This window comes from Coturnix japonica, chromosome 17 (assembly GCF_054131305.1).
Source record: "Coturnix japonica strain WE chromosome 17, WE-NBRP24, whole genome shotgun sequence".
NCBI lineage: Eukaryota > Metazoa > Chordata > Aves > Galliformes > Phasianidae > Coturnix > Coturnix japonica.
In genome coordinates this window covers 163,163-178,841 of record NC_140679.1, presented here as the reverse complement: position 1 = coordinate 178,841, position 15,679 = coordinate 163,163, and the positions used below count along the sequence as shown (strand labels likewise).

The 15,679-nt window shown below is 53.1% G+C and overlaps 1 protein-coding gene across 5 annotated transcripts in view; it reads right to left on the bottom strand.

Moving 5' to 3' along the window:
• The window catches only part of LOC146757966 (elongation factor Tu, mitochondrial), a 50,729-nt gene that overhangs the window by 29,136 nt on the left and 5,914 nt on the right, over positions 1-15,679 (bottom strand). For all 5 annotated transcript variants that reach the window (XM_085518215.1, XM_085518217.1, XM_085518216.1 and 2 more), the window contains exons 4-6: positions 13,794-13,960; positions 9,832-9,936; positions 3,900-4,064 (exon numbers count right to left, since the gene is read on the bottom strand). In XM_085518215.1, the coding sequence (XP_085374341.1) occupies positions 3,900-4,064; positions 9,832-9,936; positions 13,794-13,960 (437 nt within the window). The remainder of the gene's footprint in view (positions 1-3,899; positions 4,065-9,831; positions 9,937-13,793; positions 13,961-15,679) is intronic.

Here is a 15,679-nt window from a genome sequence, read left to right as displayed (position 1 = left end):
ATATCCCAGCTGTGCCAGCAGCTATGGGTCCCAATGGATCCCAATGGAACTCAATGGCTCCCTATGGGGTCTGTATGGGGTCCCTATGGGGTCTCTATGGGGTCCCTATGGGGTCCCTATGGGGTCCCTATGGGGTCTCTATGGGGTCTCTATGGGGTCCCTATGGAACTCAATGGAACTCAATGGATCCCAATGGAACTCAATGGCTCCCTATGGGGTTTCTATAGGGTCCCTATGGGGTTTCTATAGGGCAGCTATGGGGTCCCTATGGGGTCTCTATGGGGTCCCAATGGATCTCAATGGGACTCAATGGAACTCAATGGAACTCAATGGCTCCCTATAGGGTCTCTATGGGGTTTTTATAGGGTCTCTATGGGGTCCCTATGGGGTCTCTATGGGTCCGTACCTGCAGTGCACACAGCGCTGACCCCACAATGACGGGGGTCCCATCCCCATCATATCCCAGCTGTGGGGACTCAATGGGACTCAATGGCTCCCTATAGGGTCTCTATGGGGTCTCTATGGGGTCTCTATGGGGCAGCTATGGGGCAGCTATGGGTCCGTACCTGCAGTGCACACAGCGCTGACCCCACAATGACGGGGGTCTTGTCCCCATCATATCCCAGCTGTGCCAGCAGCTATGGGTCCCAATGGATCCCAATGGAACTCAATGGCTCCCTATGGGGTCTCTATGGGGTCCCTATGGGGTCTCTATGGGGTGCCTATAGGGTCTCTATGGGCTCCCTATGGGGTGCCTATAGGGTCTCTATGGGGTCCCTATGGGGTCTCTATGGGGTCTCTATGGGGTCCCTACGGGTCTCAATGGGACTCAATGGATCCCAATGGAACTCAATGGCTCCCTATGGGGTCTCTATGGGGTCCCTATGGGGTCCCTATGGGGTCTCTATGGGGTCCCTATGGGGTCTCTATGGGGTCCCTATGGGGTCTCTATGGGTCCCAATGGATCCCAATGGAACTCACTGGGACTCAATGGCAGTCAATGGATCTCAATGGGACTCAATGGGACTCAATGGGACTCAATGGGACTCAATGGGACTCAATGGATCTCAATGGATCCCAATGGAACTCAATGGCTCCCTATGGGGTCTCTATGGGGTGTCTATGGGGCAGCTATGGGTCCGTACCTGCAGTGCACACAGCGCAGACCCCACAATGACGGGGGTCTTGTCCCCATCGTATCCCAGCTGTGCCAGCAGCTATGGGTCCCAATGGAACTCAATGGGACTCAATGGCTCCCTATGGGGTCTCTATGGGGTCTCTATGGGGTCTCTATGGGGTCTCTATGGGCTCCCTATGGGGTGCCTATAGGGTCTCTATGGGGTCCCTATGGGGTCTCTATGGGGTCTCTATGGGGTCCCTATGGGGTCCCTATGGGGTCTCTTTGGGGTCTCTATGGGGTCCCTATGGGTCTCAATGGGACTCAATGGATCCCAATGGAACTCAATGGCTCCCTATGGGGTCTCTATGGGGTCCCTATGGGGTCTCTATGGGGTCTCTATGGGGTCTCTATGGGGTCTCTATGGGCTCTCTATGGGGTGCCTATAGGGTCTCTATGGGGTCCCTATGGGGTCCCTATGGGGTCTCTTTGGGGTCTCTATGGGGTCCCTATGGGTCTCAATGGGACTCAATGGATCCCAATGGAACTCAATGGCTCCCTATGGGGTCTCTATGGGGTCCCTATGGGGTCTCTATGGGGTCTCTATGGGGTGCCTATAGGGTCTCTATGGGGTCCCTATGGGGTCTCTATGGGATCTCTTTGGGGTCTCTATGGGGTCTCTTTGGGGTCTATATGGGGTCTCTTTGGGGTCTCTATGGGGTCTCTTTGGGGTCTATATGGGATCTCTTTGGGGTCTCTATGGGGTCTCTTTGGGGTCTATATGGGGTCTCTTTGGGGTCTCTATGGGGTCCCTATGGGTCTCAATGGGACTCAATGGATCCCAATGGACCTCAATGGCTCCCTATGGGGTTCTTATAGGGTCTCTATAGGGTCTCTATAGGGCAGCTATGGGGTGTCTATGGGGCAGCTATGGGTCCATACCTGCAGTGCACACAGTGCAGACCCCACAATGACGGGGGTCCCGTCCCCATCGTATCCCAGCTGTGGGGACTCAATGGGACTCAATGGCTCCCTATGGGCTCTCTATGGGGCAGCTATAGGGCAGCTATGGGGCAGCTATGGGTCCCTATGGGTCCATACCTGCAGTGCACACAGCGCAGACCCCACAACCACGGGGGTCTTGTCCCCATCGTACCCCAGCTGTGCCAGCAGCTATGGGTCCCCATGGAACTCAATGGCTCCCTATGGGGTCTCTATGGGGTCCCTATGGGGTCTCTATGGGGTCTCTATGGGGTCCCTATGGGGTCTCTATGGGGTCCCTATGGGGTCTCTATGGGGTCTCTATGGGGTCCCTATGGGGTCGCTATGGGGTCCCTATGGGGCAGCTATAGGAGAGCTATGGGGTCTCTATGGGGTCCCTATGGGCTCCCTTTGGGGTCTCTATGGGCTCCCTATGGGGTCCCTATGGGGTCTCTATGGGGTCCCTATGGGTTCTTTATGGGGTCCCTATGGGGTCCCTATGGGGCAGCTATGGGGCAGCTATGGGGCAGCTATGGGGCAGCTATGGGGCAGCTATGGGTCCGTACCTGCAGTGCACACAGCGCAGACCCCACAATGACGGGGGTCCCATCCCCATCGTATCCCAGCTGTGGGGACTCAATGGATCCCAATGGCTCCCTATAGGGTCTCTATGGGGTCCCTATGGGTCTCAATGGATCTCAATGGAACTGAATGGGTCCCAATGGAACTCAATGGAACTCAATGGATCCCAATGGAACTCAATGGGTCCCTATGGGGTCTCTATGGGGCAGCTATGGGTCCCTATGGGTCCGTACCTGCAATGCACACAGCGCAGACCCCACAACGACGGGGGTCCCGTCCCCATCATATCCCAGCTGTGCCAGCAGCTATGGGTCCCAATGGAACTCAATGGCTCCCTATGGGGTCTGTATGGGGTCCCTATGGGGTCCCTATGGGTCTCTATGGGTCTCTATGGGTCCCTATGGATCCCAATGGAACTCAATGGGTCTCTATGGGGTCTCTATGGGTCTCTATGGGGCAGGTATGGGTCCCAATGGAAATCAATGGGACTCAATGGAACTCAATGGGACTCAATGGAACTCAATGGGTCCCTATGGGCTCCCTATGGGGTCTGTATGGGGTCCCTATAGGGCAGCTATGGGGTCTCTAAGGAGTCTCAATGGGTTTCTATAGGGCAGCTATGGGTCTCAATGGAACTCAATGGATCCCAATGGAACTCAATGGGACTCAATGGGTCCCTATAGAACTCAATGGCTCCCTATAGGGTCTCTATGGGTCCCTATGGGTCCGTACCTGCAGTGCACACAGCGCAGACCCCACAACCACTGGTGTCTTGTCCCCATCATATCCCAGCTGTGCCAGCAGCTATGGGTCCCAATGGATCCCAATGGAACTCAATGGATCTCAATGGATCTCAATGGGTCCCTATGGGGTTTCTATAGGGTCCCTATGGGGTCTCTATGGGGCAGCTATGGGTCCATACCTGCAGTGCACACAGCGCTGACCCCACAACCACGGGGGTCTTGTCCCCATCATATCCCAGCTGTGCCAGCAGCTATGGGTCCCAATGGATCCCAATGGAACTCAATGGCTCCCTATGGGGTCTGTATGGGGTCCCTATGGAGTCTCTATGGGGTCTCTATGGGGTCCCTATGGGTCTCAATGGGACTCAATGGATCCCAATGGACCTCAATGGCTCCCTATGGGGTTCTTATAGGGTCTCTATAGGGTCTCTATAGGGTCCCTATGGGGTATCTATGGGGCAGCTATGGGTCCATACCTGCAGTGCACACAGCGCTGACCCCACAACCACGGGGGTCTTGTCCCCATCATATCCCAGCTGTGCCAGCAGCTCCCTGAGCTCCAGCTCCACCAGCGGCAGCAGCTCCGGGTCCGACACAGCGTCGGCTTTATTGATGTAAATCACCACGTGCTGCACCCCAACCTGACCCACACGTATGGGGCAGAGACAGTGTTAGTTATGGGGCAGAGCCAGAGATGTGTGGGGCAGACCCAGAGATGGGGGGCAGAGAGAGAGAGAGACAAGGTCAGATGTGGGGCAGAGAGAGATACAAGGTCAGGTGTGGGGCAGAGCCATAGATGTGGGGCAGAGAGAGAGAAACAAGGTCAGATGGGGGGCAGACCCACAGAGACAAGGGTCAGATGTGGGGCAGACCCATAGATGTGGGGCAGAGAGAGAGACAAGGTCAGGTGTGGGGCAGACCCAGAGATATGGGGCAGACCCAGAGATATGGGGCAGAGAGACAGTGTTAGTTATGGGGCAGAGAAACAAGGTCAGATGTGGGGTAGACCCATAGATGTGGGGCAGAGAGAGATAAGAGTTAGATGGGGGGCAGACCCAGAGATGTGTGGGGCAGAGAGAGACAAGGTCAGATGTGGGGCAGACACATAGAGACAAGGTCAGATGTGGGGCAGAGAGAGAAACAAGGTCAGATGTGGGGCAGAGAGAGAGACAAGGTCACATGTGGGGCAGACACATAGAGACAAGGGTCAGATGTGGGGCAGACACATAGAGACAAGGGTCAGATGTGGGGCAGACACATAGAGACAAGGGTCAGATGTGGGGCAGACCCATAGATGTGGGGCAGAGAGAGATACAAGGTCAGATGGGGGGCAGACACATAGAGACAAGGGTCAGATGTGGGGCAGACCCATAGATGGGGGGCAGAGAGAGAGAGAAACAAGGTCAGATGTGGGGCAGACCCATAGATGTGTGGGGCAGACCCATAGATGGGGGGCAGACCCATAGATGGGGGGCAGAGAGAGAGAGAAACAAGGTCAGATGTGGGGCAGAGAGAGACAAGGTCAGATGTGGGGCAGAGAGAAACAAGGTCAGATGTGGGGCAGACCCATAGATGTGTGGGGCAGAGAGAGAAACAAGGTCAGATGTGGGGCAGACCCATAGATGTGTGGGGCAGAGAGAGAAACAAGGTCAGATGTGGGGCAGACCCATAGATGTGTGGGGCAGAGAGAGAAACAAGGTCAGATGTGGGGCAGACCCATAGATGTGTGGGGCAGAGAGAGAGAAAGAAAGACAGTGTTAGTTATGGGGCAGACCCATAGATATGGGGCAGAGAGACAGTGTTAGTTATGGGGCAGAGCCATAGATGGGGGGCAGACCCATAGATATGGGGCAGACCCATAGAGACAGTGTTAGTTAGGGGGCAGAGAGAGAGAAACAAGGTCAGATGTGGGGCAGACCCATAGATGTGGGGCAGAGAGACAGTGAGAATAATCCCCTATATAAACCCCATATCCCCCCATATCCCCCTATATCCCCCCATATCCCCCCATAACCAGCCCATATCCTCCTATATCCACCCCATATCTCCCCATAACCACCCTATATCCACCCCATATCACCCCATAGCTGCCCCATAGCCGCCCCATATCCACCCCATAGCCGCCCCATAGCTGCCCCATATCTGACCTGCCTATATGACCCTATATCCACCCCATATCCACCCCATATCACCCCATATCACCCCATAGCTGCCCCATAGCCGCCCCATATCCACCCCATAGCTTCCCCATAGCTGCCCCATATCTGACCTGCCTATATGACCCTATATCCACCCCATATCCCCCCATATCCACCCCATATCACCCCATAGCCGCCCCATATCCACCCCATATCCCCCCATTAACCCCCCATATCCCCATATCCACCCCATATCCCCCCGTATCCCCCCATAACCACCCCATATCCCCCCATAACCACCCCATAACCTGCCTATATGACCCTATATCCCCCTATATCCCCCCTATATCCCCCCATTAACCCCCCATATACCCCTATATCCACCCCATATTCCCCTATATCCCCCCATATCCACCTCATATCCCCCCATAACCACCCCATATCCCCACATCCACCCCATATCCACCCCATAACCACCCCATATCCCCCCATATCACCCCATAACCTGCCTATATGACCCTATATACCCCATATCCCCCCATAACCCCCCCATATCCCCTATATCCCCCCATATCACCCCATATCCACTCCATAACCACCTCATATCCCCCCATATCCCCCCATAACCACCCCATATCCACCCCATATCACCCCATAGTTGCCCCATAGCCGCCCCACATCTGACCTGCCTATATGACCCCATATCCCCCCATATCACCCCATATCCACCCCATATCCCCCCATAACCACCCCATATCCCCCCATTAACCCCCCATATCCCCCCCTTATCCCCCCCATATCCCCATATCCACCCCATATCCCCCCATAACCACCCCATAGCCACCCCATAGCTGCCCCATAGCCGCCCCATAGCTGCATAGCCGCCCCATATCCCCCCATAACCACCCCATATCCACCCCATATCCCCCCATAACCACCCCATATCCACCCCATATCACCCCATAACCATCCCATATCCCCCCATATCCCCATATCCACCCCATATCCCCCCATAACCACCCCATATCCCCCCATATCCGCCCCATATCACCCCATAGCCGCCCCATAGCTGCATAGCCGCCCCATATCCCCCCATAATCACCCCATATTCACCCCATATCCCCCCATAACCACCCCATATCCCCCCATTAACCCCCCATATCCCCATATCCACCCCATATCCCCCCATAACCACCCCATAGCCGCCCCATATCCCCCCATAACCACCCCATAGCCGCCCCATATCCCCCCATAACCACCCCATATCCACCCCATATCCCCCCATATCACCCCATATCCACCCCATATCCCCCCATAACCACCCCATATCCCCCCATTAACCCCCCATATCCCCCCTTATCCCCCCCATATCCCCATATCCACCCCATATCCCCCCATAACCACCCCATAGCTGCCCCATAGCTGCATAGCCGCCCCATATCCCCCCATAACCACCCCATAGCCGCCCCATATCCCCCCATATCACCTCATATCCCCCCATATCCCCCCATAACCACCCCATATCCCCCCATTAACCCCCCATATCCCTCCCTTATCCCCCCCATATCCCCATATCCACCCCATATCCCCCCATAACCACCCCATAGCCACCCCATAGCTGCCCCATAGCCACCCCATAGCTGCATAGCCGCCCCATATTCCCCCATAACCACCCCATAGCCGCCCCATATCCCCCCATATCACCCCATATCCACCCCATATCCCCCCATTAACCCCCCATATCCCCCCCATATCCCCATATCCACCCCATATCCCCCCCATATCACCCCATATCCACCCCATAGCTGCCACATAGCTGCCCCATATCCCCCCATATCCCCCCATAACCTGCCTATATGACCCTATATACCCCATATCCATCCCATATCCCCCCATATCCACCCCATATCCCCCCATAACCACCCCATATCTCCCCATAGCTGCCCCATAGCCGCCCCATATCCACCCCATATCACCCCATAGCCGCCCCATAGCTGCATAGCCGCCCCATATCCCCCCATATCCCCCCATAACCACCCCATATCCACCCCATAGCTGCCCCATAGCCGCCCCATAGCTGCCCCATAGCTGCCCCATAGCCGCCCCATAGCAGCCCCATAGCTGCCCCATAGCTGCCCCATAGCCGCCCCATAGCCGCCCCATAGCTGCATAGCCGCCCCATATCCCCCCATAACCACCCCATAGCCGCCCCATATCCCCCCATAACCACCCCATATCCACCCCATATCCCCCCATAACCACCCCAGATCCACCCCATATCCACCCCATATCCCCATATCCCCCCATATCCCCATATCCACCCCATATCCCCCCATAACCACCCCATATCCGCCCCATATCACCCCATAGCCGCCCCATAGCTGCCACATAGCTGCCCCATATCCCCCCATATCCCCCCATAACCTGCCTATATGACCCTATATACCCCATAACCACCCCATAGCCGCCCCATATCCCCCCATAACCTGCCTATATGACCCCATATACCCCCATAACCTGCCTATATGACCCTATATACCCCATAACCACCCCATAGCTGCCCCATAGCTGCCCCATAGCCGCCCCATAGCTGCCCCATAGCCGCCCCATAGCCGCCCCATAGCTGCCCCATAGCTGCATAGCCGCCCCATATCCCCTCATAACCACCCCATAGCCGCCCCATATCCCCCCATAACCACCCCATATCCACCCCATATCCCCCCATAACCACCCCATATCCCCCCATTAACCCCCCATATCCCCCCCATATCCCCATATCCACCCCATATCCCCCCATAACCACCCCATATCCCCCCATATCCCCCCATAACCACCCCATAGCCACCCCATAGCTGCCCCATAGCCGCCCCATATCCCCCCATAACCACCCCATAGCTGCCCCATAGCCGCCCCATAGCTGCCCCATATCCACCCCATATCCCCCCATAACCACCCCATAGCCACCCCATAGCCGCCCCATAGCTGCCCCATATCCACCCCATATCCACCCCATATCCACCCCATAGCTGCCCCATAGCGGCCCCACATCTGACCTGCCTATATGACCCCATATCCCCCCATATCACCCCATATCCACCCCATAGCCGCCCCATATCCCCCCATAACCACCCCATATCCCCCCATAACCACCCCATATCCCCCCATATCCCCCCATAACCACCCCATATCCACCCCATATCCCCCCATAACCACCCCATATCCACCCCATATCCCCCCATAACCACCCCATATCCACCCCATATCCCCCCATAACCACCCCATATCCCCCCATATCCACCCCATATCCCCCCATATCCCCCCATATCCCCCCATAACCACCCCATATCCCCCCATATCCCCCCATATCCACCCCATATCCACCCCATATCCACCCCATATCCACCCCATATCCACCCCATATCCACCCCATATCCCCCCATAACCACCCCATATCCCCCCCATATCACCCCATATCCACCCCATAGCTGCCACATAGCTGCCCCATATCCCCCCATATCCCCCCATAACCTGCCTATATGACCCTATATACCCCATAACCACCCCATAGCCGCCCCATATCCCCCCATAACCTGCCTATATGACCCCATATACCCCCATAACCTGCCTATATGACCCTATATACCCCATAACCACCCCATAGCTGCCCCATAGCCGTCCCATAGCCGCCCCATGGCCGCCCCATAGCTGCCCCATAGCTGCCCCACATCTGACCTGCCTATATGACCCCATATCCCCCCATATCACCCCATATCCCCCCATAACCACCCCATATCCCCCCATTAACCCCCCATATCCCCCCCTTATCCCCATATCCGCCCCATATCCCCCCATATCCACCCCATATCACCCCATAGCCGCCCCATATCCCCCCATATCCCCCCATAACCACCCCATAGCTGCCCCATATGCCCCCATAACCACCCCATATCCACCCCATAGCTGCCCCATATCACCCCATATCTGCCCCATAGATACCCCATAGCTGCCCCATAGATACCCCATAGCTGCCCCATAGATACCCCATAGCTGCCCCATAGCTGCCCCATAGCTGCCCCATAGCTGCCCCATATCACCCCATAACCACCCCATAGCTGCCCCATAGCCGCCCCATATCCACCCCATATCCACCCCATAGCCGCCCCATATCCCCCCATATCTGCCCCATATCCACCCCATATCCACCCCATATCTGCCCCATAGCTGCCCCATATCTGCCCCATAGCTGCCCCATATCCGCCCCACATCTGACCTGCCTGGCCAGCAGGAGGTGCTCCCTGGTTTGTGGCATCTGCCCGTCAGTGGCAGCCACCACCAGGATGCAGCCGTCCAATGGGGCCGTGCCCGTGATCATATTCTGGGGGGAAAAAAGGCAGATTTGGGCAAAAAAGGAAAGTTTAATGGGGGAAATGGGGAGATTTGGGGGCAAAAAGGGCAGATTTGGGGTCAGAAGGGGCAGATTTGGGGGTAAAAATGGCTATTTTGGGGCCAAAAGTGGCCATTTTGGGGTCAAAAGTCCATTTTGGGGCCATTTTGGGGTCAAAAAAGGCCATTTTGGGGTCAAAAAAAGGCCATTTTGGGGTCAAAAGTGGCCATTTTGGGTCCATTTTGGGTCCAAAAGTGGCAATTTTGGGGTCAAAAAAGGCCATTTTGGGGTCAAAAGAGGCCATTTGGGGTCCATTTTGGCTCCTTTTTGGGGTCAAAAAAGGCCATTTTGGGTCCATTTTGGGGTCAAAAGTGGCCATTTTGGGTCAAAATAGGCAAATTTGGGTCCATTTTGGGGTCAAAAAAGGCCATTTTGGGGTTAAAAAGGGCAGATTTGGGGTCAAAAAAGGCAGATTTGGGGGCAAAAAGGGGCAGATTTGGGGTTAAAATGGGCAGATTTGGGGCTAAAAAGGGCAGATTTGGGGTCAAAAAAGGCAGATTTGGGGTCAGAAGGGGCAGATTTGGGGTTAAATGGGCAGATTTGGGGTTAAAATGGGCAGATTTGGGGTCAAAAAAGGCAGATTTGGGGTCAGAAGGGGCAGATTTGGGGTTAAAATGGGCAGATTTGGGGCTAAAAAGGGCAGATTTGGGGTCAGAAGGGGCAGATTTGGGGTCAGAAGGGGCAGATTTGGGGGTAAAAATGGCTATTTTGGGGCCAAAAGTGGCCATTTTGGGGCCAAAAATGACCATTTTGGGTCCAAAAATGACCATTTTGAGCCTAGAAGTGGCCATTTTGGGTCCAAAACTCACCATTTTGGGTCCAAATATGACCATTTTGGGTTGAAAAGAGCCCATTTTGGGTCGAAAAGAGCCCAAAAATGACCATTTTGGGTCCAAAAAAGCCCATTTTGGGGCCAAAAATAACCATTTTGAGCCCCAAAAAGCCCATTTTGGGTCCAGAACTCACCATTTTGGGTCCAAAAATGACCATTTTGGGTCCAGAACTCACCATTTTGGGTCTAAAAGAGCCCAGAAGTGGCCATTTTGGGTCCAAAAATGACAATTTTGAGCCTAGAAGTGGCCACTTTGGGTTGAAAAGAGCCCATTTTGGGTCGAAAAGAGCCCAAAAATGGCCATTTTGGCCCCAAAAAAGCCCATTTTAGGTCCAAAAGAGCCCATTTTGGTGCCAAAACTGACCATTTTGGGCCCCAAAGTGGCCATTTTTGGCCTCAGACTTGCCATTTTGGGTCAAAAAAGGCCAATTTTGGGTCCATTTCATACCTTAACATAGTCAGCGTGTCCCGGGCAGTCGGTGTGTGCGTAGTGCCGCTGTGCGGTGCAATACTCCATTCTATGGCTATGGCCATTTTGGGTCCAAAAGAGCCAATTTTGGTCCAAAAAGTGGCCACTTTGGGTTGAAAAGAGCCCATTTTGGGTCCAAAAATGACCATTTTGTGCCCAGAAGTGGCCATTTTGGGGCCAAAAGAGCCCATTTAGACCCCAAAAGAGCCCATTTTGGGTTGAAAAGAGCCCATTTCGGGTCCAAAAATAACCATTTTGAGCCCCAAAAAGCCCATTTTGGGTCCAGAACTCACCATTTTGGGTCAAAAAATGACAATTTTGAGCCGAAAAGAGCCCATTTTGGGGCCAAAAGAGCCCATTTAGACCCCAAAAGAGCCCATTTTGGGTTGAAAAGAGCCCATTTTGGGGCCAAAAGAGTCCATTTAGACCCCAAAAGAGCCCATTTTAGGTCCAAAAGTGACCATTTTGGGTCCAAAACATCCCATTTTGGGGCCAAAAGTGGCCATTTAGACCCCAAAAGAGCCCATTTTGGGGCCAAAAATAACCATTTTGAGCCCCAAAAAGCCCATTTTGGGTCCAGAACTCACCATTTTGGGTCCAAAAATGACCATTTTGGGTCCAAAAAGGACCATTTTGAGCCCAGAAGTGGCCATTTTGGGGCCAAAACTCATCATTTTGGGTCCAAAAATGACCATTTTGAGCCTAGAAGTGGCCATTTTGGGTCCAAAACTCACCATTTTGGGTCTAAAAATGACAATTTTGAGCCCAAAAGAGCCCATTTTGGGGCCAAAAGAGCCCATTTAGACCCCAAAAGAGCCCATTTTGGGTTGAAAAGAGCCCATTTCGGGTCCAAAAATGACCATTTTGAGCCCAGAAGTGGACATTTTGGGTTCAGAACTCACCATTTTGGGTCCAAAAATGACCATTTTGGAGCCTAGAAGTAGCCATTTTGGGTCAAATTTTGCCCATTTTGGGTTGAAAAGAGCCCATTTTGGGGCCGAAAGAGTCCATTTAGACCCCAAAAGAGCCCATTTTAGGTCCAAAAGTGACCATTTTGGGTCCAAAACATCCCATTTTGGGGCCAAAAGTGGCCATTTAGACCCCAAAAGAGCCCATTTAGACCCCAAAAGAGCCCATTTAGACCCCAAAAGAGCCCATTTTGGGTCGAAAAGAGCCCAAAAATGACCATTTTGGGTCCAAAAAAGCCCATTTTGGGGCCAAAAATAACCATTTTGAGCCCCAAAAAGCCCATTTTGGGTCCAGAACTCACCATTTTGGGTCCAAAAATGTCCATTTTGGGTCCAAAAATGACCATTTTGAGCCTAGAAGTGGCCATTTTGGGTCCAAAACTCACCATTTTGGGTCCAAATATGACCATTTTGGGTCAAAAAGAGCCCATTTTGGGTCGAAAAGAGCCCAAAAATGACCATTTTGGGTCCAAAAAAGCCCATTTTGGGTCCAGAACTCACCATTTTGGGTCCAAAAATGACCATTTTGAGCCTAGAAGTGGCCATCTTGGGTCCAAAACTCACCATTTTGGGTCTAAAAATGACAATTTTGAGCCGAAAAGAGCCCATTTTGGGGCCAAAAGAGTCCATTTAGACCCCAAAAGAGCCCATTTTGGGTTGAAAAGAGCCCATTTCGGGTCCAAAAATGACCATTTTGAGCCTAGAAGTGGCCATTTTGGGTCCAAAACATCCCATTTTGGGGCCAAAAGAGCCCATTTTAGATCCAAAAGTGACCATTTTGGGGCCAAAAGTGGCCATTTAGACTCTAAAAGAGCCCATTTTGGGTTGAAAAGAGCCCATTTTGGGGCCAAAAGTGACCATTTTAGGTCCAAAAGAGCCCATTTTAGGTCCAAAAGAGCCCATTTTAGGTCCAAAAGTGACCATTTTGGGTCCAAAAGAGCCCATTTTGGGGCCAAAAGAGCCCATTTTGGGGCCAAAAGAGCCCATTTTAGGTCCAAAAGTGACCATTTTGAGTCCAAAAGAGCCAATTTTGGGGTCAAAAGTGGCCATTTAGACTCTAAAAGAGCCCATTTTGGGTTGAAAAGAGCCCATTTTAGGTCCAAAAGAGTCCATTTTAGGTCCAAAAGAGCCCATTTTAGGTCCAAAAATGACCATTTTGAGCCCAAAAGAGTCTATTTTGGGGCCAAAAGAGCCCATTTAGACCCCAAAAGAGCCCATTTTGGGTTGAAAAGAGCCCATTTCGGGTCCAAAAATGACCATTTTGAGCCCAGAAGTGGCCATTTTGGGTCCAAAACTCATCATTTCGGGTCCAAAAATGACCATTTTGAGCCTAGAAGTGGCCATTTTGGGTCAAATTTTGCCCATTTTGGGTTGAAAAGAGCCCATTTTGGGGCCGAAAGAGCCCATTTAGACCCCAAAAGAGCCCATTATGGGTCCATTTTGGGTCAAAAAAAGCCGATTTTGGGTTGAAAAAGGCCGATTTTGGGTCAAAAAAAGCTGATTTTGGGTCTATATTCACCTTAACATAGTCAGCGTGTCCCGGGCAGTCGGTGTGTGCGTAGTGCCGCTGTGCGGTGCAATACTCCACGTGGGCCGCGTTGATGGTGATCCCTCGCGCTCGCTCCTCCGGGGCCTTATCAATGTCCTCATAGGGGCGGAAATGGGCCGAACCCGACTCCGACAGCACTGAAATGGGGCACAATGGGGTTATATAGGGCCATATAGGGTTATATAGGGCCATATAGGGTTCTATGGGGGGATATGGGGAGATATGGGGGGATATGAGTCCCTATGGGGTCTCTACGGAGTTACATAGGGCCATATAGGGCTCTATGGGGGGATATGGAACTCTATGGGTCCCTATGGGGTCTCTATGGGGTTATATAGGGCTATATAGGGTTCTATGGGGGGATATAGGGTTCTATGGGGGGATATGGGGGGATATGGGGTCTCCATGGGGTTATATAGGGCTATATAGGGTTATATGGGGGGATATAGGGTTCTATGGGGGGATATGGGGGGATATGGGGTCTCTATGGGGTTATATAGGGATATATAGGGTTCTATGGGGGGATATAGGGTTCTATGGGGGGATATGGGGGGATATGGGGTCTCTATGGGGTTATATAGGGCTATATAGGGTTCTATGGGGGGATATAGGGTTCTATGGGGGGATATGGGGGGATATGGGGTCTCTATGGGGTTATATAGGGCTATATAGGGTTCTATGGGGGGATATAGGGTTCTATGGGGGGATATGGGGGGATATGGGGTCTCTATGGGGTTATATAGGGCTATATAGGGTTCTATGGGGGGATATAGGGTTCTATGGGGGGATATGGGGGGATATGGGGTCTCCATGGGGTTATATAGGGCTATATAGGGTTCTATGGGGGGATATAGGGTTCTATGGGGGGATATGGGGGGATATGGGGTCTCTATGGGGTTATATAGGGCTATATAGGGTTCTATGGGGGGATATAGGGTTCTATGGGGGGATATGGGGGGATATGGGGTCTCTATGGGGTTATATAGGGCTATATAGGGTTCTATGGGGGGATATGAGGTCCTATGGGGTCTCTATGGGGTCTCTATGAGTCCCTATGGGGTCTCTATGGGGTCTGTGGGACTCTATGGGGTCTCTATGGGTCTCTATGGGTCCCTATGGGGTCTCTATAGGTCACTATGGGACTCTATGGGGTCTCTATGAGGTCTGTGAGCCCCTATGGGGTCTCTATGGGTCCCTATGGGGTCTCTATGGGGTCTGTGAGTCCCTATGGGGTCTCTATGGGTCCCTATGGGGTCTCTATGGGGTCTGTGAGTCCCTATGGGGTCTCTATGGGTCCCTTTGGGACTCTATGGGGTCTATGGGTCCCTATGGGGTCTCTATAGGTTCCTATGGGACTCTATGGGGTCTGTAGGGCTCTATGGGTCTCTATGGGTCCCTATGGGGTCTCTATGGGTCCCTATGGGACTCTATGGGGTCTGTGGGGTCTCTATGGACCCCTATGGGGTCTCTATATGGATCTATGGAGTCCCTATGGGTCTCTACAGGGTCTATAGGTCTCTATGGGACTCTATGGAGTCTCTACGGGGTCTCTATGGGGTCTGTGGGTTTCTATAGGTCTCTATGGGTCTCTATGGGGTCTCTATGGGGTCTCTATGGGTCTCTATGGGTCCCTATGGGGTCTCTATGGGTCCCTATGGGGTCTCTATGGGGTCTGTGGGGCTCTATGGGGCCTTATCAATGTCCTCATAGGGGCGGAAATGGGCTGAACCCGACTCCGACAGCACTGAAATGGGGCACAATGGGGTTAGATAGGGCCATATAGGGCTCTATGGGGTGATATGGGGAGATATGGGGGGATATGAGTCCCTATGGGGTCTCTACGGAGTTACATAGGG